This window comes from Notamacropus eugenii, chromosome 1 (genome assembly GCF_028372415.1).
Source record: "Notamacropus eugenii isolate mMacEug1 chromosome 1, mMacEug1.pri_v2, whole genome shotgun sequence".
Classification (NCBI taxonomy): Eukaryota; Metazoa; Chordata; class Mammalia; order Diprotodontia; family Macropodidae; genus Notamacropus; species Notamacropus eugenii.
In genome coordinates, this window is record NC_092872.1 from 127,679,909 (window position 1) to 127,707,133 (window position 27,225).

Here is a 27,225-nt window from a genome sequence, read left to right on the forward strand (position 1 = left end):
ATAGTGAAAATATACTCAATAGGAAAGTATATGTAGAATCTATACAGAATTGTATGCAGTCGTGGGGAGGGAGGGGGGGAGTGGGGGGTAGGTGGGGGGGATAAAATCACAATTGTATGGCAGTGACTGTTAAACATTACAAAATAAAAAAAAAAAAAAACCCAAACCATACACAACCGAAGTTCACAGTTTCATAGACAATTCTGTTTTTCTTTGAATACTGAGTTCATAATTTTTAAAAAGTACCCCAAAGTACTTTAAAAGCATCCTCTTTAAGGGATATTCTAATTACAAATTGCTCTTCTCTGTTCATAGGAGTCAAGCAAAACTTGGTTAGCTCAGTTTTAAAGCCATCAAATCATGTTTTGAGCATCATGATATTTAAGGATTAGACACTGGAGTTTTTTCCTTAACTAAGACTTGAACCTTCCTTGTTCCCTTCTCTTAGTATGAATTAATGAGGCATGACTGAATTAATCAGTGCACCACAATGGCTGTTTTAACATGTCATGATAAAGCTGCTGTGATCAGTGCCATCAAGTGAGCAAAACTCTCAAGCAAAGTTTGCCATCAAGTCCCAGTGTACCTATACTGTGCTCTCTCCCCTATTCAGTGGTATTCCTTCCTGTTCTGCTGTCCCTAGTGCCCTGGTGTTCTCTGCCACCAGTTTGCTCTCAGAAAGGGAATCGACCATATGAGTCATTTACACCTTGGTAAGATTTTCTATTTGTCTCCTCTTCCAAAGTTGGTACTTCTATTTAAAACTTTGCCTCTAATTGCGGAATGAAAACTTTCTGTCTCCCTTTAAAGAAATTATTAGTCTATTTAGTCTCCCAAAAACCAAATGAGAAATTCTACAACCTCCCTTGAAACTTTTAAATCTCCCAAGTTGCCATGGTCTACTTACATGTGATTTGTTGAAATGTAGGCCATCTATTTTGCCACTCTGTCTTTTAACAGAACAGTCATTCCTGGGATTTCTCCCCTTCTTCGTCTTTCCTTCCTTCCTTCCCTTTCTCCACATTCACACACCCTGTACTGGGCCTTGGTCCCATAAGTTGGGAAATGCAAGTCTATCTTAAAACCTTAAAAAAAGGTGAATGAAAGCGCCAGCCAGGGTGGGTGATGATGCTAGTTTGGGTTTGTATTCCATCTTGGGACAGTCTGATTTGTTTGGATGAGCCAAATGTCAGGTCTAAGATGCATGTGAAGGAAGGGGATTATTCTAACCAGACTGCACAGTACACTGTCTCCGTGGTACTGAGTCCAAGTTAGTTTTGAAATAAACAGAAATTCATCCAGAGGAAGATTGACAAAGGAGAAAACAAATAATGGAGGGCAGATGGAAAATTTGAGGATTGGGGTGGTGGGGCACAGAACGGAGGGATGGGGAGAACACAATTGTGCTGTGTGTGGGGTGGGGGGGGGGGCAGTGCGTCGAGGAGAATTATGTTTTCGTAGGACGAACTGAGTGGAATCTCATCCCTGAGGCCAAAAGATCACCATAGCAACAGGAAGGGTGTGTGTAACCAGTATTAGGGCCAACATAAATCTCAGTCCTTTGCAGTGGGAATGGGCTCAGATGGGTTGGAGTGGGAAGGGGACAATATTTTGAAATGAAAAGGTCTTCTACCTTCCCTGAAATTGCAAACTCCAGACTCTCCCTGCTCCCCAGTTTTATGATCATCTGTGCAGAATAAGGGTATTTTTGATCAATTGTTAAGAAAATGAATAATCAGCTACCCACTGTAGAACACCTCTTTCTGCAGTTACACACCTGGGAAAAAACCCTCCCCTTTTTAGGAGATAATAGATCATGATCACTTCACACCTGACACCCAAAATCTGGCTAAAGTGGAAGAACCCCAGGATTCTGACAGCTCAGAAGAAATTTGTCCACAAAAAGCTGAACTGGGGGATGGTTCATCTATATGTAAGCCAAAGAACATACAATGGAAGGCAAAATGGTGAAGTCAGTCAAGTTTGACTTTACCCTGGGCTTTCCCTCTACCCCACCCAAACCAACTATCTCTAGAATCACCCAGGCCTTGCAATTTCCCTCCCCCTCACATCAAAACTTACCTATCCTGTGTCTCAATTCCTAAGAGATCTGTTTATCTTTCCAAAGAGGCAACAAATTATCTTGTTAAAATGCTAAAAGCTTAAGGTATTTCCTCTTTAGACCTCTCTCCCCAATTTCAATAAGTGCTTCATAGGAATTTATTACCTTTACCAGATGAGGATTACACACACCACATCAAGGTAGTAGGGGAGTATTTTGGAACAAGGTGATACTTTTTGTGTCCTGCCAAGCATAACATGCAAGTAACCATTAAGTCACATAAGCATATGCCCAGTGCCATTTAGGTGTTCCCCACCTTGCACTGATGCACCTGTGACAAGCTGGGGCCTCAGTTTCTATCCAAGGGTCAAATCATAAATTTCTTCCTACCAGAGTATACAGCATAGCACAAGGCAGCCAGCACACATGGACCCCATAACTGACTCAACCTCCTCTTTTTTTCAACAAGTTTATATTGGTAAATGGAACAGTACTGTAATTTAGCCTATAGTCATATGATGAAATAAGAAAGACTAGAAATCCTATCCCTGGGATTGTACTTCTCCAGATTCCATACATCACGGCCATTCCCTACCTCTCTGCTAAGATACTAGGTAGGTTAGGTTAAGATTTGCCCAGGATCACAGGCAGGACGTGTCTTATCCACAGATTCCAGGCTCTGAGGCTAGCTCTTCTTCTACTGCACCATACTGCTTGTCACATAATCTGAGAATGTATCTTTATTATTTTTTAATGTTCCAATTCTCAGTGTAAAAATGTTGATAGCAAACAAATAATAGAAAACCAATTTTATTTATTTTTACAGAAAATCACATTTGCTTGCATGTATATGTCTGTATACATACATATATGTGTCATTATATATGTTTGTATACATAAATATATATATATTTTAAATCACCAACTGGAAAAAATAGGGCTATATTTTATTTAAATCAAATGACAGACCTAATAGAAAGCAGGTAGTGATAAGACATACAGCAACGAATGAGACTACTATCCTGGCATCCAAGAGAGTCTTCTCCATGTAAAACAGCACATACAGGGCATACAAAAATCAAACGCTCCTCCAAATAAGACTACATGTGGACGTGTGATAGATTTAACAACAAAACACTTATCGTTAAAGCCTCCCATTTCAGACATGTTTGTTCAAATTCCATGGGTCTTATTTGCAGCATGTCAAATCCATCTCGTGAGATGGGCAAGTCCATAGTTGGGTTTCTTTTCTTAAAAACAGTCAAAAGGCTGTGTTATGTGGACATCAGCCAAATGAATCACTATGTAGAAATATATTCACAAAGATGTTACCCATTTGTCATTTTTTTTTAAAACTTTCAGTTCCTTGATTTGAAAGAAATGTTCAGATGGACATAAGTAGGTAATCTTCTCTTGTGAGGCTCCAATCACATCAAAAAACCTTTCCTTCTCATCCATTCATATCTTCTACAGAATAGGTGCTTCAGAAATGTTTGCTGAATGAATACATGAGTGAAAACATTCTGGGAGGCAGTGGGATGTGGTGGAAGGAACACTGGATCTAAAGTCAGAGGACACGGTTCAAAACTCAGCTCTTACACTTGTTAGATCATAGGTAAATCAGGACAACTTGGAGCTTTAGTTTCCTCATCTAAAATGAGAGGGCTGGACCCTCTAAAGCCCCTTCTAGCTATGAATCCTTTAATTTTATAAATGAATGAGTGCACCATTGCTGCACTACATATTCGAGAAAATGGTTAAAACTATTGAAGTTTTTGTTGTCACATTCAGAAGTCTAAAGCCAAAATTTATAAATCAAAAACAATCCTCCCCCCACTTCGTGAGAAACATTATTGTTCCTCTGTAACATTTCGAGTCAAAACAAGCCAACTGCCTGATGATTTATACCTTACACAACATATTTTTCCACCTTCCAAAGGCATTAAGACAGGGAGGATTTCTGCCAGAGGCAATTGTAAACATATTGCCGAGAGCCTGGACACCTTATTTTTCAATACAGCAAGTTTCTTCCTTTGGCCCTTTCTAAAAAGTCATCTTCCCAGAACTGCTAAGGACAGAGAAAACACCAAAGCGATCCTGAAATCTTGAGTGAATATGAGCAACTGATATTATCTTCCAAAATGTGACCAATCAGGAAGCACAAAAGTTCTCTAGAAGCATCAGAAGGCAGTCAAAATCTCTGGTATCATTGCAATGTTCCAATCACTGCCCCTCCTCAGCCTCTAGCCCAGAGTTCTAGGTGGAGGTGCAGGAATTAATAGATCAGGAAGTACTAAGGCATACGGCAGAGGCTACCTTGCTGAGCCAGGTTAAGTTTATCTTTTTGACTCCAGTGCTCGATTCCAGTAGTGCAAAAAAGAGGGAGAGTTGCTGACACCTATAATGATCAGCAACAGCAGATACAGGAGCATCATGAGAGTGAAGCGATGGTTAGAAATCCAGGAGGGCTCGCTTGAGACCCTATATTTAAAAAAACAAAAAGGGAGGGGCAGAGGGAGATAAAAACATTTTTTTAATAGCCTTGCAATATTTTTTGACCAAAAGGACGACTGTAATAAATTCCACTTGCTAAGTGAGCCTCAAGACTACACTTCTCTGTGCTCCCTCACCCAGAGAAATCTAGGGCACATTGGCGTTCCCTGGCCCTAGAGCTGCTTTCAACAGAACGTTTTCTAAATGTACAAAGACAGCAACAGCAATGACCTCATTGTTCTCTTACCTTTTTTGACCCATCTTTCCTTGAGCAAACCCCTGGCTTAATTTCTTGAAACAAAGGATATTCTAGCATCTGCCTAGGAGGAACAATCACAAGGATACTTTATCAACTGTCCTCAGTTTCTTTTGATCCAGAGAAATCGTGCTTTGATTCCAAGAAATTGGCCACTAGTGGGGTTGCAGTGGACACCCAGGGGTCCCTGTGTTTCTGAGCTTTGGGAGAAATAGGAAGAAGTCAAGTATAGGTAGGCGATCACAATTTTCTAAGAGAAAAAGTCACTTAAAGCCACTAGATGAAGAGGCCACCAAAAGCTGGGTGGAGTCATTAGTGCTTCAGGCAACTCCAAGTCTTTAAACTTCTTCCTAAACCGGTTTCTGTCATTGCCCATACCACAGATATTTTGTCAAATAAAATCATTTTGCTATTAAGTGAATCCACAATTTTTTTATCACACCTAAAGCAGTGAATCTTTGTTTTACCTCTTATGTTGTTTCTGAGAATAAACTAATAGATATTTCACTCGTAAAAGTTGGTTGTTGGTAACAACAAAGTATTTAGGTGGAACATCTCCCCCTTCACTATGTTTGGCTCTCGCTCTTTTTCGATCTATTTCTTCTGAATCTGAAAAAGAAGAAAACAATCAAAATGTGAAAAGCCCAGGAAAACTTTATTGAAAGTAAGAAATAATAAGCAGATATGGACTCAGAAGCCCTGTTAGCTTCCAGAGTCACAGTATGGCCCAGTAATACCTGAAGATGCCCTTGGTGAGACTTAGAAATAAGTTGTAGGTATGGATGGGGACAGGTTAAAAAGCAGGAAGAGTTAAAAGAGAAATGAGAAAGCTTATCAGACATGAGAAATGATAAGAGATGGTTTCAGAGAAGCCTTAGAAGACCTGAATGAACTGATGCAGAGTGAAGTGAGCAGACCTAGGAAAACATTCTAACTCATAACAATACTGTAAAGACAAGCAACTTTGAACAATGTAAGAACTCTGACTGACACTATGACCAACTATGAATCCAGAGGACTGATGAAGCATGCTACACATCTCTGGACAGACAGATCATGGATTCAAGGTACGGAATGAGACTTATTTTTTGGATATGGTTAATGTGAGATTTTGTTTTGCTTGGCTATTTGTTATGAGGGTTCTCTCTCTCTCTCACTCTCTCTCTCAATGGGGAAGACACAGATAAGAGGAAGAGAAAATAGATTTTTATTAACTGAAAAATCAAATTAAGCCATAACAGAGAAAGCATTGTAGGGAAATAGGAAAAGAAAGACATACAGGCACAGTTATAGTTAAGGCCAAAGTAGATTAACAGGTAGGGAGAAAAAAGAAAGGGACAAAAGTCAGAAAAGAGACAGTATGAACTAAAAATGACACTGATACCATAAACTGCCCAAAACTGAAACTTGATTTAAAAGAAGTATTTTTACCACACCCCCCCCCACCCCCACCCCGCCTACAACTGCAATGCTACTGAAAGTTCTGATTTCTGTCTTTGTATTCCCACTATCTAGCACAAGGCCTGGTGCCCACAAGGACATTAGTAAAGAGTTGTCAACTGATGTCTATAAACCTGACATTTGATATTTCAGCCCAAGGTGATAACTTTCTAGAGTAGCTACTTATTTTCTATCCTTGAAATAATTCCAGCCTGACAGTGCTGCAAAGCTAAAAGAGGATGTGGATGCGTGAGTGCAGAGACTGAAATGGTTGTTTTGATGTTTAACTGTCACGGTTTGCAATCTCTCCAAGAATTATAAATGCAACTATTTCGTGCTGTATGGTTGGGGTGAGTGGTGTCAGACGCGGGTCTGTTCTTTGGAATGCCAGTTGTTTTAGATTAAGGAAATGGAACAGACAGCATTTCTGGGTACTCTTTTCTCAATGGACCAAATCAGCTCATTTGCGAACAGAATGATTGCACTTTATCCATTGTTGGTTTTGTGAAGCAATTTACTGACATATAATGACTATGAAATCTTGGGGGTGAGCAATAATATGCTTCCCAAATACTCAGAGTGACATAAGATACAATTAACTACTTAGTACAGTCGATAACCCAGAGTTTAAACCCAATACATCTCCCTGACTATTGTTCTTCTTACAGCTGAATTCCTGGCCTCCACCTGTTCCCACTGCTGTCTTTGGGACTCTAAAGTTTTTAGGCAGCCTGGCAAGAGAGAGGATGAATTACAGCTCCTCTGCTTCAAACACCCACCTGCATATGTCAAACTTCACCTGTTCTGAGAAGCCTTCCCTGATCTATCCCAGGCCCTCCTCTGAACACCTATGACCCTTTGTACCAGTCGTTTACTGGCTGGTTATACTGTTGTTTATTTTTTTCCATGTATTATGTCTTATCTTCTATGGCAAGGAATATGTCATCTCTTTCTTTGTATCCTTCACCTTACCTGCACTATAGCTTATACATAGTAAGCATCTTATAAATACCTACAGACTAACTGATATACCTACTGTAAGCTCTCACATAGTCTGGAGATGGATGGGCTTTGGCCCAAAGTCAGAGAACCCAGTTCTGGTCAGTGCTGTCTGCTCACCCTTTTTCTTGGTTTGGCACTTGACATCTGGATGGTCGATGATCTCACACAATGCCACGCAACTCAGGATAGGACCCAAGAGGCTGTGCTGCCACCCCATACCGTGAGGACTGTAAAGAAGAGCCAGGCTTAAGTCACTGGTAAGGTAGGTCCCTTCACCAAACAAGGATGTCTAGAAGGGCAGAGTCAAATAAAAAAAGAAATACACCCAATTGAATCAATGTCCAGAGGTAGTATAGTTGTAGGACACATCTTTCTTTAAAAGATTATTTTAAGTGGCCTCTCACAAAAATTGTTAAGGCCCACACTTCCTGGCAAAAGAGTTAATGAATTATAAATGAATAAATGTAAACAGTAAATGAATTGAAAACTAAAAATAAATCAACTAATTGCATATAAAAAAAGAAACTGTCTTTTCAATAGTGAGTTTTTCAAGGACCTGAATCTTTTCCATTTGTCCAGTAAAGTTTATGCCATTGTTTTAACAATCACAACCTCATTACTGAACTCAGTAGTTCTCCCGTCTTTCATGTACCCTAGCCAACATATATTTTTCCCAGCTAATGAAATAAATTCTTTTTTCCACAACCCCATAGTTGCTATTGGGCTAAGTGTACAATGGCCACACCTATCACAAAATTGTAGATCTTTTGCAAGACTTCTGTGTTCCAACACAGCTGTGTCTGATTTGAAAACTTGTGGTACATCTGCCATGGAAATAATGTGAAAGGTCAGAGCTAGAGATGGGCCTTTAAGTAAATCTGATAAATGAAAATCCAGGTCTAGACAAAAAACAGGTTACAAGGGGAGTTTTAGTTTCACAAAAGGATTTACTTTCAAAGAGTAAGTTCCCTTAGTATATTTAAAGTAGGATTTAACTTTACAGGAGCCCAACTATTGCGTAAAGCTGGGGCCACCTGGATTTCAGTAGCAAAGCTATGCATCTGAGACTCCAGAGTAAACAAGCTCTTCCTCTTCAATCTAAACACAGCAAATTAATTAGGCACAGCAGAGTTCTGGAAACAGTGCTTCAGACTAGACGTGGGGCATGTTAGGTTAGTCGTATGCAAAATACTTATGCATAATGGATGACCTGAGCGGCACTAGAAGGTCTTCTCCCACTCTAGCCCCAACAAAGTAACCTATATAGCCCACCCACCAGGCTGTTCTCTGAAAATCCTCTAACATGAACAGTCTTTCATCCCTCGCTAAAAAGTAAGGCTTAAAATATGCAAATGCCCTAAGGAGTAGGAAAGAAGAGTGATTAAAATTCACAACCAAAAAAAAGATTGTTATCTGCGTCTTTTCCCAGCAGGACAGAAAGAGGCAGACAGGTGGTTCCTCTGTAGAAGCAAAAAGGAGCAGGAAATCCAAGATGGAAACAGCTTTGGCCTTGGTCACAATTTTCTCTAGGACTGGTCAAGGTGGTATGTCCCTCTCCTTGATGACCTTGCCGGTTTTAACCCACAACATTTTCAAATTCCCCTTAAAGCCTTACCTTGTTTAAGTGGCAGTGTAAACCATTGTGTAGGATGGAATGGAAGTTTTCCAGGCGGCTCCCATGGAATGCATAGATAAGATCCCTTTCTCCTTTGGTCTCATGAAATTTGGCATCTACTCGACCAGAATACACTATTTCAAACAGAAAGTCAGGTGCAGGGACGCTAGTGTCTGAAATTCCCATGAGTTCTTGGATCTTCACATACTTGAAAATTAAAAAGGAATTTTCAATGTTATTTGGGAAACTATCAAAATATATTATAAAACAAATGATATCACAACTCCTCTTCTTTTAAACTGCTACATTGGAATTCATACCTAAGAACATGTTTTTATCACAATAAATACATTAACCTGGAAAAAAGAATTAAAAGCTACCATTCCAAGATTTCTTTTCTCTATTTGCCCAATCTGCCGGAAAAAAAATGAACTAAACAAATATTAATAACACATTACAACATATAGCACTTCTACCTTTCAAAGGTTTTTCACATCTATTACCTTATTTGATCTTCAATACTTCTCTCCTAAAGTAATGAAGAAACTAAGGCCAAGAGAAGTTAAGTCATGTGCCAGAGGTCATGACACCACATAGCAGTAGGGCCATGAATAAAGACAAGGTCTCCTGACAACGAGTCCAGTACTCTTTTCCATTATGTTATCAGCCAACATTAGAAATATTGTCCAAGTTTCTCCTCCAATTGTGAAAGATGCCTGTCTTTCAATAGAGCCTTTGCAACATTTTCTACTCTTAAATTAGAATTAATCAAGCACTTCCTAATGTTACGTGAAGAGAAACTCTTGCACCCATTCCAAGCAGCCCTGTTGTAGCAGACAGCAAATGAGATTAGGAGTGAGAACAACTGCTCATCTCTCTACTATTCCCCAGCAGCACTCTGCTCCTCTAGATAAATTCTTCTTGGAACCCTGATTTGGAGGACGTGTCCACGCCGGCCAAGCTCACCCCTCTCCTTCCCTGGCTCCACTCTCTCGGGATCTTCTCCATCTAGTCTTACTAGCCCCCTTTTATATGCTTTCCCATTAGAAGGATTTAAAGCTGGGGCCACCTGGATTTCAGCAGCAAAACTACAGGCTACGTATTAACACCAAGCTCCTGGAGAGCAGGGATTGATGTCTTTCTTTTTGCCTCTCTTTTTAATCCCAGTGCTTTCCAAAAGTCAAGCACTGCATGAGGTGGGGCTTTAAGGTTTTCAAAGTGCTTTTACATGTTGTTACAACTAAGCATTACAACAACTCTGCGAGGAGGGAACCTGAGGCTCAGAGAAGTGAGCTGACTTATTCAAGGTCACTAAGTTGATAAGGACTGGACATAGCCATCAAATTTCAGTCTTCTTATCGCACTTCAAGTTGAGCAGCCTATCTACCCTATCTACTATAGGCAAGGCACTCTGCTGAGCACGGAGTGACACAAAGACGAAAGGCAGTCTCTGTTCTCAAGCCACTCAGAGTCTACTGCAGAAGACAGCACAGTAAACAACTACAAAGATATAAATAAGCTACGTACAGCACGAACTGGAAATAATCAACAGAGGAAAGGCACTAGAGTTAAGAGGGATCAGGAAGGGCCTCCACTAGAAGGCGGGATTTCAGCTGGACCAACCAGGAGGCAGAGAGAGGAGAGCATTCCAGGTGTAGGGGACGGTGAGAGAAAACACCCAGCACCGAAGGACGGAATGTCTCTTGTGAGGAACAGCAAAGAGGCTGGGGTCACTACATCACACAGCACATCATGGGGTGGCAGAAGATGTGAAGAGAATGGAGAGACAGGGAGGGGCCTGTTATAAAGTGGATTTTATATTTCATCCTCATTGGAGTTCACTGAATGGGAGAAGACAGGAAGTCTAGGCGACTAAATATAAAATCAAAAAGTCTAAAATCTCAGTCTTTTAATCCCACCTCTACCACTAACCAGTTGTGTGACACTGCACAAATCTCTTAATCTCTTTAAGTCTCAGTTTCCTTCACCTATAAAATGAAAGGACTGAGTGGGGTGATTTTTAAGGTCTAGAAATCTGTCATTCTAAACACTAAAATCTTACCTCTGTTTTCCCTATGCTGTGTAGTGTAAGAACCTTTGATGACAAAATCCAGCTCACGAGATTCCATGCCCTTTTATCTTTGTCATCTGCAGACTGGAGAAGTTCCTTCAGGTTTGGTAGCATGCTGGCATCTTCAAGCTAAAGAAGGAACATGACAACAGGGAGACCTCTAGTGGCAATGAAACAAAATTTCATTTCTCAGGTCAAAATTATTTTCCCAAAAGGAATAAAAAACATCAATAGTTTTCAATGCCTTTGGCTAGGGTACAAACTCCTTAGCTTGGCATCGTAACTCAAATACCTTTTCCATTTTTTCTTCCACTGTTTCCCTAGATCTAGCCCCTACTCTAGAGGGAACACTGTCTCCCACATACAGAGCTGTGCTTTTCCTGTTCGCACCTCCTCACTGAAGACCTAATTCTTGCATACCCTTCAAAGTCAAGCCCAAATTCCACTTCTTCCATGAAGTTTCCTTGACTACTTCTAAACCCAAGACCTCAGTAATCTCTTTAATGAATTTTTTACACTTATTTCTGTAATACTTGACACTAACAGAGACAGTATAGTACAGAGGAAAAAGTAACAGATTTGGAGCCATAAGATTTGGTTCAAATACTACTTCTGTCACCTAGATTTAGTATAGTGTAGAAGTTGTAGGAAATCACTTAACCTTATGGAACCTTACTTTCCTCATCTGTAAAATGAGGGAGTTGATCTAGATAGGCATCTAAGGTACCATGACCAGAGCTATTAAATTCATCACATGTTGCTTTGTATTGTTTAATCTTTTTTCTGTTCCTGTTAATATTTTCTCTTTACATATACTCTAAGTTTCTTAAAATTGGTAACTATATCTTTTATACCTTTGCATTCCCCTAATACTTTGTACATAGTAAATGATTAGTAAGTATCTTACCTACTGATTCTATTCTGCTTTTCCAACAATTTCATTAAGGATGAAAACTACAAAAAAGGGATTTCCTTGGTTCTTAGGTCTGTAAGACTATGAACATTTTAGAATTTGTCCCTTATTACATTCTCCCTATCTTACAGCTCTATTGTGGAGAGTTTCATAATTCTTAAAGTGTTTTATGAAGATAACATTAATATAATTAAACTTTGGAAATAGGCAATCAACAGCACATGTTTAATAATCAAAGTCCTATATTAGACCACGTGAGGACACAAACCGAATGATGAGGGCTGTCCTTATGGAATTCACAGTCTTAAAACTACAGAATAAACAAAAACTATATGTACACACATAAATAGGTTTTATTCACTCTCCACCAAATACGATTAATGTTTTTCTGTTAAATGCCTTTGCTCACCATGCTCCTTTCTCACCTGAAATGCTTACTTCCCTCCCTTCATCTACGCAAATCTCTTCTATCCTTCAAACCCCAATCCAAATCCCATCTTCTCTGTGAAGAATTCCATAAGCATCCCAGCCCCCGTTGATCTCTCCCTCTCCAGAACTTCTTTAGCACTTGTCGGTATCCTTCATTTCACACAGCATATGTTACTTAGTACTGTTAGACATATCTCCCAATTTGATCACAGGCACCTTGAGGAACCCCCAGACTGCTTTATAATTTTGTGTTAACCACAGCATCTAATTAATGCACTACATATAATAGATATTTTATAAATGATTGAATACTGATCAATACAAAGAGGTAAGTGAGGCATGAAAACATTATATTGCCAAAACACAAATACCAAAAATATTACCAAGTATTATATCAAACAGACCAGAGGTGGGCTTTCAAAGATGGTGTGGGCTCTAAATAGTTTGAAAAGAACTGTGTGATAAAAAAAAAAAAAGTCAGAAGACTCCTATCATCAATCACTCACTATTTCTGCTGCTGCATCCCCTTCAGAATGCAGCTTTGGGATCCAAGCCTCACCCCGGACTCTTGTTCAGTGCCTTTTTTATGCAGGAACAGTTCGGAGGCAAGAGTGACTTTATCATATAATAAAGAATCGTGTTGTAGAAACTACAAGAAAATCTCCCGATTTCAGGTTTTATAACTTGAGGTTTCTAATATTTGTGGTGAGTAGTGAGTGCCATATAGCTAATGCTTCAGGCTGCCAAGAACAAAATTATTATATACACGCTGCCCAGCCCATCCATCTTGTTATTACCTTGTAGTTCCCAATGTGTGCCAGCCAATTCATGAGCTAGTATTTCAGCTAATCATTTGCAGTTTTGTCCTGGATTAATTCCATCCAGAAAATGTACCAAAAGAACACACGTTAAATCTCTCTTTAACATTTTGTAATTTGGTCCCTAGCTGAAGGTTTTCTCCACCTCCCAAAGGTAATCACAGGATCTCTAGAACAAGAATAGGGAAGCCTCCAATATATGAAGGCAAGCAAATTTTAAGTACACATGAGACTGCTCCTTTTAATACAAAACTTAGATCTATCCTGTTTTACCTTCAAGTTAGCCAGATTTTCCTTATCTACTAGAGGTCTATTCAATTAAACAAATATTTACTAAATGCCTACTGTGTGCATAAAACTGTAAAATATTATGTAAGATGCTCAGTTCCCATCCATTCTGAAACTTACAATTCAGTAGGAAGGTAAGACACGTATACAAATAATTACATGCAGAGTAGGAATGTGACAAATAACATAATAAAGGTACAAAGAATTATTAGAGTTCATAAAAAGGTGCAATTCTAGTAGGGGGTGGCATGGGATGGGGACAAAGAAAGATGAGGAAAAATTTCATAAGAAGATGGCATTTAATTTCAATTTTAAAAGACCAGAAAGGTTTCATCACATGAAGATACAATCCAAAGAAATCTTTTTTAATGGTATAATTTCAGGAAAGATGGAAAACCAGTAGGGAAAGTATTTGGGGGGCCAAGGTTGTGGGGTGATCTTCTGGTACCCCACAACAATAAAAATATGAAAATTATGTATTGCCACGGGAAAGATTTCTAGTGTGAACTGGATAGACTGATTGCTAGGTTCACAACATATAAATTTTTTAAAGAGCAAATAACTGTCAGAACGGGGAAATTGTTTCTATTCCCCTGAATGATAGTACAATCACACCACAAATCACACGGTAGGTAGATCCATGCCTACATATAAGGCAATATTGAAACAGAGAAATGGTACATGCAATGGCTCTGAGGCACGAATGATATGTCAGAGGCGGCAAAAGGTAGACAGCAAAGTATGGCATAAGGTTGTGGTACAAAGGATGGTAAGGGCTGTTAAAGGCAATACAGAGATGGAAGAACACCTACTATGTACTAGGCACTTTGCTAACTGAAGCAAATACAAAGGCAATCTAAGCACTTCCAATCCACTTAGGAGGATAAATCATACAAAAAACTAATTGACCTTATTAGATTTAAGTCACAGCTCATGACAATAACAGACCACAAGCGATTTATATAACCAACTGTAAAATGAATCATACGAACAATAAGAGGACTTCAGAAAGATAAATCATTTTAGGGAGAGAAGACTACAGAAGAATGTGATTTGACCTGGGTCTTGAAGGGTGGGTAGAACAATGACTGAGAGGATGGGGAAGGACATTAGAGGCAGGGCTGGGCTCAGGGTCAGGAAGATCTCCATTCCTCACCCATACTACCAAACTTTTAAAAAAGACGTCTTTACCAGATGTCCCCATTTCCCCACTACTCTCCACCCAACCTCTTGTGATAAGATTGTGGCTTTAACTCATCTGCTGAAACTGTTCTTTATTTTTAAAGATACCAAAGATGTTCTACTCACAAATCCCAATAGCCTCCTTTTTAAAGACCTCATCCTTCTTGTCTTCCCCACACGTTCTGACTGTAAATCACAGCCTCTCCTCCTAATACTCTCTTCCTTTGGCTTCACAGACAACCTGATTCTCCTGCCTCTCTAACTTACTCCTTCTCTGGTTCCTCATTCTCTTCTTGACCCCTTAACATGGGAAATTTGAGGAAGATTAAATTCAGGGGTTGTTGGGACATTCAACTGGAAACACCTGGAGAAAGTGACAGATCAAAACTGGAGACGTAGATCTGATGACCATATTATCTATGCCTAGCTTTAAGGCATGTAAAAATTACAGTTTATCAAAATTAGAGATGATTCATTTTACAAAAGTTCAATTCACCACACTATTCAAGCAGATGAATACTAAGAGAAAATGCAAATGATCAAAGACAAAATCTTGAAGAGTTACTGACGGCTAATAGGTCAGAGAAAAAGAGAAGATGGTAAGAGGCAAAGGAATGCTATTCCAAGAACCAAAAAATCAGAGTTTTCCTCCAAGGCCTGAAAGAAATAAGGAAAGATGCTACTACCATAAAGCAAAACCCTAAATGACCATGAATGATGGTCACAACCAAGTCTCCAAATCATAGAACTCTAGATTTGAAAGATCATTTAATTTGGCAATTCTTAAGCTTTTTTGTTTCATGGATCTTTTTAGTAGTCTGTTGAGGTCTATAGAGTCTTCATGATAATGTTATTAAATGCATAAAAAAAATATAATTACAAAGGAAATCAATATATAAAGGAAATCAATATATTGAAGTAGTTATAATATCTTTGTAAAAAAAAATAAGCTCACAGACTCCAAGTTAAGAATTCCTGATCAAGTCCAATTCTCTCAATTTAGAATTAAAGATGTCAAGGTTCAGAGAGAAGCAATTTTGGAACTTTTTCAAGGTCACACAGGTGGCATAGCCAAGATTAGAACCCAGATCATTTGACTCTTAGTACAATCCTCTTTCCGCCATAACAATTTTGTGGTATAATTGCTGACTAAGTTGGTAAAAACAAATTTTGATTTGAGAATCTGCTGCTCTACAGTTCGTTCTAGAGGCAACAGGGGATCAAGTACCCCTCTCTGTCAAGTACACTGGCTGAAGGCCCTTGGCTCTGTCCTGCATTTTCTTAAATCTGAAAAATGAATAGTATATTCCCATTGTCCCTCATGATAAAGTTAAGAACATGTAGGATAACAGAGTAGGAAATTCTTGGAAATTCTCAAAAGAGTACCTAAAGCTAATAAAACCACAGTGAACCCTGTAGTAGAGAGTATCACGAAAGAATACTTCCATTTCCTAAAAAGTCATTGGACTAAAATAAAGTCATTGTGAAAAAGGTAAATTTAGGGAGTCTGAAAGCAGAGACTATGGACTCAGTTCATGGAAAGAAGAGACATGACAAAAAAGAAAACATATCCAACTCAATTAGATTCTGCACGTATTTGCAGCAAAGTGCAGTATACTAACTCCTTTCAGTACCCTCTGTCTGATCAGTTATGGTCCAGCACTCCATTGCTTACTTCCAAACTGTGCCACTCCCTCAACAGTAGGATGAACTCTTTCACAGGAAAGGGTGAGGCCCTGAAGGGTGTGTCCCCAATTCTTAAGTCTTCTCCCAGCAAAGGCTGGAAGAGCCAGTTATCCAAGGACTAAAGAAGTAGGGTTGAATGCTCCAATGCAAGGGAATTTATATCCCCAGAGGGTACTCTGGAAGCCCCCCACACAGCTTTAGTTTCATATGCTAGAGTCCCACCCCCCTTTAAAGTCAAACTGCAGTCATCTCTTCTGTCGGTAACACCATGGCATATGAGATCTGAAGGGCAGAGCATGAGTATCTGGAATATACTCTTTCCTTTGAGTCACTCTAGGTAAATATGCTCTTGGCACAGGGCTTTTTCTTTTACTGATTTCAAACCTCCACTGATAACTAAACCCTCAAGCTCCTGATCTTCCTGGTCTCTGAGCTTCTGTGGTTCTCCAGGTTTGGAGATTTATTATTACATCTGATTCAAAATCACTTCTTAGCCCTTCTGCCATTGCCACCATAATGAGATGCCCAAATTCTGGCATTTATTCCCTTCACCTACTTTGCTTCTCTGAAACACAAAGTACATTTTCTAGGGTTTAGTCACAAAGGGAAGAAAGAATATAAAAAATTTATAACTATAATTACAACTGCATATTAAATTACTAAATTCCAAAATTAAAAGCACCCAAATTTCTTAAGTGGAAAAGCACTTACTAAGTGCTTATATGAGAGAAAAACTATGTTCAGTGCTAGGGACAGAAATAGAAAATTACGACACTCCTTGCTTTCAGAGATTACATTATAATGGCGGGAGATAACACATAAAGGAGGGTTTGTGTTCAGTTCATAGCTGGTAGAAAGGCCAAGAAGTAGTAGGACTGATACTGGGACTAAGGTCCCAGGACGCTGGAAACCACGGGGATTTATGGTCCACTACCAAAGCAACACCACTTTATGGCAGTTAGGGCACAGTGAATAGGGTACCTGGCCCATCTTCCTGAGTTCAAATCTGGCCTCAGGCACTTACTAGCTGCTTCTCTTTGGGCAAGTCACTTAACCCTGTTTGCCTCAGTTTACTTATCTGTAAAATGAGCTGGAGAAGGAAATGGCAAACCACTCCAGTATTTTTTCCAAGGGTCATGAGTTGGATACAACTGAAATAACTGAACAACATCAAGAAGATAGTGTGTGGTTTTCAGAACTCTGAGGTACTTGCAACAGAGGTAGAAAGGTAGGAGTCAGAATCCAGCTGACAGTGAACATCCTGCACCTATGCTGGCTGAGGAAGGGAATGGTATGTGGCCCGAGGAACTGTTGGTCTGTTCTCCTATCACCCAATGGCAGGAGGAGCTATGGAAGTGGCTGGTCCAGGTCATCCAGAGCCCATATGCTATTCTGCCACCATTCCTGTCTACCTTAAGACTGTCATCTTGTCCCCAAAACATGCCCACCAGAGAGCAGGCAATCCTGATTGGTGCTTATTCTCTGTTCTACAATCCTGAACTGAGAATCAACCAATCAGGTGTTTTAGGGGTTCTGCCTGCATTCCTACTTAACTGCCTGGCAAATTACAAATTTTCCTTCTGACCAAACTGAGGGTAGGATATGAAGAACTATAACACACAACTACAGGTCATCCTGTCTCTCAGAAAATAGAATAATATAATCTGCCATACAGTTAGCCTCTTGATTCCACCCTTCCAAAAAATTTCCTTTCCTTATAAGTTTACTAGGCTGCTCTCTTATATCCCAGGAAAATAACTCATTCTTTGTAGGTTATTTTTATGTGAAATATTGGAACGGGGTCCATATAACTCAATGTGAGGCTGAACTAAATGTTATATCTAAAGTCTCCCACCATCTCTTAAGAGTCTAAAATGGTGCTAGTTATTATGACACTATTACACTTGTCTGTTTTGATTTGACCAACAGACAGAAAAAGTGACATCCTAGAGGGTATCTAGAGAAGGACTTATGACAACAGTTAGAGGTCAAAAACAGTAAAAAAAACATACTCTTCCAAGGACCCAGAAGGTTGAAATGAGCATAAACTGGGCATAAGTTCCATTACCCACACAATGGGCAGCGTTGGACTGAGGAGTCCGGAAGGCCTGAATTCCAATCCAATCTCTGCCATTTATTAGCTGTATGACAAAGGGCAAGGCATTTCACCTTTCTGAGCATCAGTCTGTTGTCTGCAAAATGAGGATAGTAACTGAAGTACCTACAGGTTGTAGGTTGCAAGGGTTGTTGAGAACTTCATATTCAAAATACATACTTTGCAAACTTCAGATTGTTGGCTATTATTATTGTCCAAAAGCTCAGGACCAAAAGTGGTTTGGGACCAACTGGAGACAAGGATAAGCTATGTCTAGAAGGGTCCATTTGATACTTTGAAACTTGAAATTTGTGCCTTCCCTGGTGGTGATTCTCCACTCTTACCCCAAGTAAACCTGAGTAACATGAGCTGAATTTACAACCCTTTGGTTATATGTAATCTGAATCCTGAAATTCCCCCATGCTGTAGTACACAGCTTAGCTGTGCACCTGTGTGTGCTGAACAAGGACAAAGTGGAATGCAAAGGCAGTTCCACCTAAAAGTCAGAGTCTTTTGTGGTGAGAAATCTTCCCACTAAGTAAAGAAAACCTAGAGTGAGTGGCAATAAAGGGGATTCAAAGATTCACTAGCAGACAAGACACAGTTTGGACCTGTATCCGTCCCAAGTACTTACAAACACTGCACCTTCAATGACTGTAAACTGTTTTAAATACACTATTTTATTTGAACTTCACAATCATCCCAAGGCAGATGCTATGGGCATTATGTTCTTATTTTATAGATGAGAAAGTTGAGGCAGCAGAGATTGGACAAAGTCAATCAAATTAACAAGTATTTATTAAGTACCTACTGTGCATCAGGCCCTGTGCTAAGTGCTGGGGATACAAATACAACGAATGAAACAATCCTTATGCAAAAGGAGCTTACACGCTAATGGGAGAAATACCAAAGAGATAGTGTCCCAAAAGTCTTAGTGCAACGTTAAGCATTCGTACCTTTGTAAGCATAAATGCTACAAAACTTACCCAAAAACCCCATCATTTGAAAGTTTAATCATTTTAATTTCTTTTATATTTAGTTTTGTAGATTCTGAATAATTTTTAAGTTTCTACACCAAGGGGCACCCAGTTATTATGCATTGCATGTGTGACCGCTTCTCTATGACACTTTGGTGGTAGAGGAGGTCCTTTTGCTCAGTCATCTTGGTCACTTGGTCTACCTTCATTAGACTTTTTCTTGTGAGGACATGTCAAAACTGTTGTGTATGCAGCAAACCCTTGTTCTTTGGATGTTATTAAGACTAGGATTATAAATCCAGTCCTTTCAGTTACTGAGCAGCAGTTGATAAAAGTTTTTACAAAGTTAGAACATCAACTTGAGCAACGAACAGTATAAATGACGGTTATGTACAATATGAAACATATTCAACATTTTAGATAATTAACCTTTCAAAAAATTTTGTAAATACTTTTGAAGTTATTAAAGCTTAAAACTGCATTAAGACTTTTGAGCCACCCTACATAAACGTATACAGAATAAATGCAAGGAGAAGAAATACAAACATAATACAAAGTAGTTAAAGACAAAATCATTCGATGGGAAGACGCTAGGAGCTGGAGGTCCAGAAAAGCTTCATGTGGTGCTTGAGCTGTGTCTTGAAGGAAGTGAAGAGGAAATACATTCCATACAGTGGGAACAGAATACGTGCAGACACAGCTAGTAAGTATAAGAGGCAGGACTATCTACTAGGCCATACTCCCTTCTAAATCATCCAAGAGAGCTTATGCTGAATGTGACTTTAATGCTTGTGTGCTGGTCATCCTCTACTCATCAGAACTTCTTACTCCATGACTAACCTACAAGCATTTGCCGTACCGTGTGTTTTACTAGATTCTCTACCAGGTAATCTGCAGTGTGTCATGTGTCATCGACATCCTAAGACATCTAAGCATGTACTGCATAGCAGATCCTGAGGGAAAAACATATTTATCTCATGGAAATTACCCAGTGAGGACATGGGCCAGGTTAATGTAGGGTGGAGACACTTCGGCCTCTTTCCCATCCATGGCCTGTCAGAGCAACTGGACTTGGAACAGCTTTGGACTTTCCTTAGGAGAACACAGGGTAACCAAAGTTGAAGATGGTAAATGCTGGATGGACTGTGGGAAGACAAGCACATTAATAAACTACTGATGGAGCTGTGAATCCATCTAACCTCTCTAGAAAACTACTTAGAATTACACAAAAGTCACTAAACTGGACATACCCCTTGATCCAGTCATGCACTCCAAGTAAGTCATGCCCTACTATGGCAGAAGTCCTACACACAGCTCATAGTAGCACTATTTGTATCACAAAACAACCAACTCAACAAGCATTTATTACGAGACTGCTTTGTGTCTAGTATACAAAAACAACAATCAGTCAGTTCCTGCTTTCAAGTAGCTCACATTCTATTCAGGTAGACAACATATATATGTACAGAATATAAAAGAAAAATACAAGATAAAGAAAAGCAGAGAGAGAGGGCACTAGTATTTTGGTGGAAGATGGGTGGAAAGTTCAGTAACCGGAAAATAGTTAAATAAATTGTGGTATATGAATATAATAGATTATTGTATTATAAGAAATGACTACAAAGAATTCAGAGAATTGGCAGGACTTGTATGAACTGACGTAAATCAAAGCAAGCAGACAGAGAATAACTCTGCATTGTGATCACAATGATGGAAGACCTATGATTAATAGGGTAACCGTGCCTCCAGCCTTCTGACAAGGAGCTCCACTGGATCACTGATCTAGAGCTTGAAAGTCCCAGAAGTTACCAAGTCCAACCCCAAAATGAGGCCTAGGGAAGTTAAGGGATGAGCTCAAGATTACGCAGGTGTAGAATGAGGCGTAGGCTGTCAGACATGGTAAATGAGTTTGTTTCGCTTGACTATTTATTCGTTAGAAGGGAGGGTTCTACAGAGGAAGGGAAGTCAATGGGAAGTAACAGTGATGTTTAAAAATAATTAAATAAAACGCTTAAAAAGAAATAAAGGAAACAAGTGGTTGAGAAGAACTCACCAGGGCCTCAAAGTCCTTGTTGTCCTGGCTAACATAGGAGGCTGGGAATGGCCTCAGCACAGAATCCCGCTTGTAGCTCTGCAGGGCAGAGGCAAAGAAGCTGCACTGGAGATCAGCGGCCAGCACATCCCTCTGGGCTGCTTCCCTGGCTGCCTCCAGGCTGAAAGGCTGCATCTCCTCGGAGAGATGGAGGCACTGTGGGGAGAGGGGATCCTGGATCGGGATGTGCGTATGGTGGGGCAACAAACAGGACTCCTACCAGGAGGGTTCAGGGCAGTGGGGGTGAGAAGCAAAGCTAGCATGAGGAAGGCTTCCCCAACCACTCACGGGACAGTCTGAGCTTCCACATGACTTATCGCACAAAGCTAACGTCCCTGTGCCACAAAGAACAGAAATGTTCAGTGTTAAAAGTGTCCTCACATTCCCCTCCACCTTGTGCTCTGGGGGCCTATCCTGGTCAGAGAGAGCAGAAGGGAGAGATCAGTGGGGGAAACCAAAGAGGAAGGAGTGGGTGAAGGATGGAAGGAGGCATGGGAGATGAGAGCCCAAAGGCACCTCAGGACCCCAGAGACCAGGAAGCTGTTTCCCTTCCACCCTCCCCCTCTTTTGTCAGTAAGGTAAAATATCTATAAATTCAGGACAGAATGTGAGGGGGGTGGGGAGAATGAAGCAGGAATTTGGGGGATACCTTAGTTCAGCAAGGGGGGATTGGGCTGGAGTAATAGGTGAAGAAAAGGGTCCCTTCCGAAGGGAGAGAGGCCTTAGGGGCACCCCCAGGGCTGGGACCAGTCACCCGCATGGGAGAACACGGGTGGTGTCCCCACCAGGGCATGGGATGGAGGAGCCTGTACAGACGGGAGGACAAAGTCGGGGAAGCCGAGGGCAGGTCAGGGTCCTGACAGAACGAAGGAAAAAGGGATCACGACTGGGAGAGGGTTGGGGGGCAGAGGGGGACACCTAGGCCTGGAGATTAAGGCAGCTCCAGAGACTGGGGGGAGGGGTGCGGAGATGGGGGCGTTTGTAAGGTTGGGGGGGGTGAGTGGGAGGAGCAAAGGGTCAGGAGGAGAGCTCAGGGCACCTGGAGATCCCCACCGGGGAGCCGGGCTGGACAGGGCATCAGGTGGGGGGGCCGGAGGGCGGGGGCCCGGGGCGCGGGGAGCCCCTCGTGAGGAAGGCGGCTCGGCGCCCCCGGACAGGGGGTATGTGGGGGATCCCCACTGGCATGGGGAGGGCCGGGGCGGGGGTCAAGAGGGCGGTCAGGGCACAGCCCTCGGACTAGGGCCCCACCGCTAGGGGCAGCCTTCGGGGGACAAGGCTGAGGCCTTCCCCAGGGACCGCGGGGCCGCCCCCCGCCCCGCGGCGGGCAGGAGACCCAAGGGAGGTCGGAGGTTTCCCCAAACCCGTTAGCGCCCCTTCTCGCCGGCCGCCGCACCTCCGCCACCGGGCCCGCGCGCTCTATCGGCTCTCCGCCCGCCCTGCCTGGGCCCGCCCGGCAGGTCCGGCGAGCTCAGCCGCCGGGCCTCCCGGCCCAAGCCGACCCGCCGCCGCCGCCGCCGCCGCCGAGGCCCCACAACGAGGCTGCCCGCCACTCCGCCTGCGTACGCGCGTGCGCGCGAACTGCCCGTCACCGCCCACCGACCTGGCCCGAGCCCAACCGAGAGCGGCCGACCCCGCCCGACCCCGCCCGAGCCCAGCCGAGGCCGGCCCGAGCCCAACCGAGACCTCCCCGAGCTCTACGGGTTCTCCCCTCCCCACCCACATCCCTCCAGGGACGCGGTCAACCCAGGCCCCACCCCCAGGAACGGCCTCTCCAGACCGTCCCGCCCCCATTCCACGATTAGGCGCCCACAGGAGATACCAAGGCAGTCCCTGACCTTTAGGCACTTACGGACTGGAAGGAGAAATGCCGCCCCCAGGGCGTCCCCTCAGACATTGAAGCTTTCAGCTGCACTAACACTTTTGGGACACCTAGTCTCCCTAAGGAAATAGGAACGACTGAGGGGGCGGGGCAGAGAGCTGAGGGGGCGGAGGGGGCGGAGGGGGCGGAGGGGGGCGGGGAATCAGGAAAGGCTTCCAGTAGGAGGGGCGCCCCGGACGAGCCGAATTGGCTGAGACAAAGCAGAGGGCGTGGCCTAAAGACTTACCTGCGCCTAGGGGCGGAGGAGCACGGCCGGAGGCAGGGGCTACGTGCGTGTTTAAGAAGTGTGCCAGGCCGAGGGCGCCCGGCGTCCCCAACGCTTGGCACGGTGCCCAGCACACAGTAGGCATTTAATAAATAGTTACTGAGCTGAATCCGTGCCCCGCCCAGATCTGTCCTCTTGCCCCGAGAACCGCTCCTCTCTCTCCTCCCCCAAACAGCGTGCTGGTGGCCTGGGTACGCAGCTCCCCCCGCCCCACGCTCACACCTGCACACACCTGCACACACGCACACACACCTGCACGCATACACCTTCACACACATCCGCACACACACCTGCACACACCTGCACACACGCACACACGCACATGCACCTGCACACACCTGCACACTCACCCCTGCACACACCCCTGCACACACACACCTGCACACACACGCACACGTGCACACCCCCCGAGTTCGCACCAACAACCTGTGATTTATCCCACACTTACCAAACCCGTGTTGCACCGGGCCTAGAGACAGGACACAAAAGACCGAGCCGGCCTTGGGGCAGCTCCCATTCCAGCTAGGGAAGACCGCAGCGGAGGAACCCGAGGGAAAGAGTAAGTCGGGGCAGGGCGTGTCCGCAGAGGTTCCGGGCAAGGGAGGCGCTGGAGCTGCGACGGGAGCTCGGGGCTTTGCGCTGGAGGTGAGCGGGGAGTGCGCCACGGATCGGGGCGTCCTTGTGCCAAGGCACATGGGGAGCAGACCAGGTTAGTGTAAAGGAGGCAGGGAGCGTGCGGCTTGTAACAGGACATAAGACCAGAAAATGGAGTGGGCCTGATGGTGAGAGGCTCTGAGATGCCAGGCTGACCCCTGGGTATGCTCCCGACACCGCGGTTCCCCTGGACAAGAGCATGGGTCTACATCCCCCCCGCACCGAAGCTCCTGAGCTCTTGTCAGGGGGTTTGCCTTTTCTAATCAGCCAAGGAGCGCGGCTGAAAGCACAGACATTTCATTTAATGGCGTAATGATAAGTTAAAAAGTGGTAAATATTTTCCCCATAAACGTGGGACATACTCCCACAAATAAACACATGCACCTTTCTTAGGAAGAATGGACGTAAGTAGATAATGTTCATAGAGAAGCTTTTACATGTAGGGAACACAGCCAGGGCACATTCACAGCGTTTGTGGTGAAAGAGGAAATGTCTCTGGTTTTGCTTTTTCTATAAAAAGTTGTCTGTGTACTTCTTTCCTAGCCTTGAGTAGAGGAGGTTCACTATCCAGGAAGAAAAGTCTTCATGTTACACACCAAGTTAGGGCAGAATCATGTCTAGCTATCTTGTTGCCCTAAAATTTAAGTCTATTTTAAACATTTATTCTGTGAGGTTTGGGTCTCTGTCAGAGACACATTCTAATTTAGGACTGTCAAGTTCATGTGGCTCCCTGTTGAATTTCTAGCAACTCCATTACATCCACTCATCATCTGAGGAAAGACTAATCTTGGAGCCACTGTCAGTCATCTTAAGTGATGTCCTACCACTGGATTCAGATGACTCTGGAGGGGAGACTTTGCACAGCTCTACCTCACTTAAATCCAATTCACTTGCAAGTCAAGACATCACCCTTTTGAAGTCATTGTTCCTCTTTGAGAATCAAGAATTAATAATAATCTTGGAGCAAACTTCCAAAGCTTCTGTAATTCTTGGGTGACTCAGTTTCTAAATGCCAAGATTCTTTTTCTCTCTCATACAAAAAAAGTAGCAGGAGAAAAACTGGGGAATAGACCTAAGCCCCAGAGTCAACTCTGGAGTCATTCTGGATAATCAGTTTTGTGTCAGAACAAGGTTGGGACACTGTGGACAGGATGGAGAGATGTGGTTTGGGGGATGGTATAATTAAGTAAATTTAGAACTAGTCCAATCACTAGAATCCAAGAGTGCTATTTAACGTCTTATTGTCATATAGAAGAACTCTCTTAAATGGTACTCATAAGACTCTCGGCACTGTGTTAATTTTCAAAATCAAAATATAGCAGGGGGAAGGAAACCTTGACTCCATGATGACCAAACCCCATTATACAGAACTGACCTAGGCAAAAAGCAGGATGAATGGAGTCAATGTCTCTGAGTTTAGCCTTATCTCACTAGCTCAGTCCCATACTGCTGGGAGTTGTAATTTGTCATTTCTCATGTTTCTGGCAGGAGATTGGATCCAGGAGATGTGAGAGTTCCTCTTTCATCACAAATGCTGTGAATGTGCCCTGGCTGTGTTCCCTACATATATAAGCTTCTCTATGAACATTTCCTACCTACATCCATTCTTCCTAAGAAAGATGTGTGTGTTTATTTGTGGGAGTATGTCCCATGTTTATGGGGGAAGTATTTACTACCTTTTTTTTTTTATTAATATGCTATTAAATGAAATGTCTGTGCTTTAAACGATGTTCTTTGGCTAATTAGAAAAGACAAACATACTGATAGGAACTCAGGAGCTTTGATTTGGGGTGATGTAGACCCATATTCTTGTCTTGGGGAACCGTGAAGTCAGGACTATCTCCAGGTGTTAACAGAAGCACAAACTCCTCAGCCTGGCATTTAAAAGCCTTTCACAATCAGACTCCCACTTGCAAAATGTGAGAGTACAGATGGAGCACAGGAGCATTTCTGCTGCTTCTTTCCCTCAGTAGTGGGGAAAATCTGGGGCATGTAGAAGATGGGGGCACAGGAATTTCTACCAAGGACTTTTAAGGACCCCATAGAGAAGGAAGCTTTTGATATATGGAAGAGTTTAGGAATAGGAAGGGACTGACCAGTATCTGGTGGTGAGGGTCATTAAGAGTGAGTGCTGAGGGCAGAGCCAAGATGGCAGAGTAGAAAGACACACATATGCAGGGTCTCCCCACACAGCCCATAAAGTACCTGTAGAGAGGGACTCTTAACAAATTCTGGAGCAGCAGAAGTGGAGAACAACAGAGTGGAGGAGATTTCCAGCCCAGGGTGACCTGAAAGGTGCACGGGAAACATCTGTTGCATGGATGCAGAGTGGAGCCCAGCCTTGGCCCTGCAGCACAGCTCTGGGAAGAGGACACCTCAAGGGCAGAATCTCCAGTCATGAAATCCCCAGTAGCACCAGCAGCAGCGGGTTCACAGATCCCTCAACCCACAGGCACCAAAGATCAGTGAGAGGTTTTTTCAGCTGGCCAGGAAGGGAGAAAGGCCTTCCCATAGCTCCAGCCTTAGGCAGTGGCCATGGAGGCCACATTGGGCAGGCAGCAGTTCCCACAGCAGCCCTCATCCATTGTTGCATCATAAAACCCCTGGGGGCACTGAGCAGCCCATTCTTACCTCAGCCCTGTGTAGAGGCCCTGAGGGAGCTGACCTTTTATTTCACACTGAATGTTGGCCCTGCCCCCACAGCATAATTGAATCTCAGCCCCCCAGTGCTGACTTGGCAGAACTGGAGGCCAAATGGCTGTGGAGAGGAAACTCTGCTAAGATTCTGGGCACAAAAATCTCTCCCTGCTCCCAGACCAATGTACGTGCTTGATTGTGCCTCTTAGGAGGAACTGAGATCTTACAGATTCCCAGAGTATACCCTACTCTTGACAAAGAACCCAAAAGTCAAGTAACTGGTTGGGAAAATGCCTAAAAAAGGGGAAAAAAATAAGACTATAGAAGGTTACTTTTTTGGTGAACAGATATCTTCTCCCATCCTTTCAGAT

General features: G+C 42.7%; 1 protein-coding gene and 1 long non-coding RNA gene across 7 annotated transcripts in view; one reads left to right on the forward strand and one right to left on the reverse strand.

Moving 5' to 3' along the window:
* Positions 1-2,856: 2,856 nt before the first annotated feature.
* Positions 2,857-26,663, reverse strand: PARP16 (poly(ADP-ribose) polymerase family member 16). 6 transcript variants are annotated; one of them, XM_072614214.1, is made up of 7 exons: positions 26,423-26,663; positions 21,381-21,575; positions 10,931-11,068; positions 8,869-9,075; positions 7,371-7,542; positions 5,279-5,420; positions 2,857-4,543 (listed from the first exon to the last, which is right to left on the reverse strand). In XM_072614214.1, exons 1-7 carry the CDS (start codon positions 26,534-26,536, stop codon positions 4,399-4,401), a joined length of 1,113 nt encoding a protein of 370 aa, XP_072470315.1. In that variant the 5' UTR covers positions 26,537-26,663; the 3' UTR covers positions 2,857-4,398. The 6 variants fall into 6 exon arrangements, with proteins under 6 accessions (XP_072470315.1, XP_072470359.1, XP_072470322.1 ...); XM_072614258.1 differs by lacking the exon at positions 26,423-26,663 and adding an exon at positions 24,012-24,032; XM_072614221.1 differs by lacking the exon at positions 26,423-26,663 and adding an exon at positions 23,269-23,389.
* Positions 23,466-27,225, forward strand: part of LOC140506746 (uncharacterized) — a 47,111-nt gene continuing 43,351 nt past the window's right edge. The window contains exon 1 of the long non-coding RNA XR_011968066.1: positions 23,466-24,122. This is a non-coding gene — a long non-coding RNA (uncharacterized lncRNA). The remainder of the gene's footprint in view (positions 24,123-27,225) is intronic.

Bases quoted from the DNA above. Each gene is read 5' to 3' on its own strand.
- PARP16 (XM_072614214.1), bottom strand. From the start codon at position 26,536: ATGCAACAGATGTTTCCCGTGCACCTTTCAGGTCACCCTGGGCTGGAA. The intron at 11,069-21,380 runs GTGAGTTCTTCT...TTCCTTCTTTAG, and splicing joins ACAAGGACTTTGAGGCCCTG to CTTGAAGATGCCAGCATGCT. The intron at 9,076-10,930 runs GTAAGATTTTAG...TTAATTTTCAAG, and splicing joins ACAGCATAGGGAAAACAGAG to TATGTGAAGATCCAAGAACT.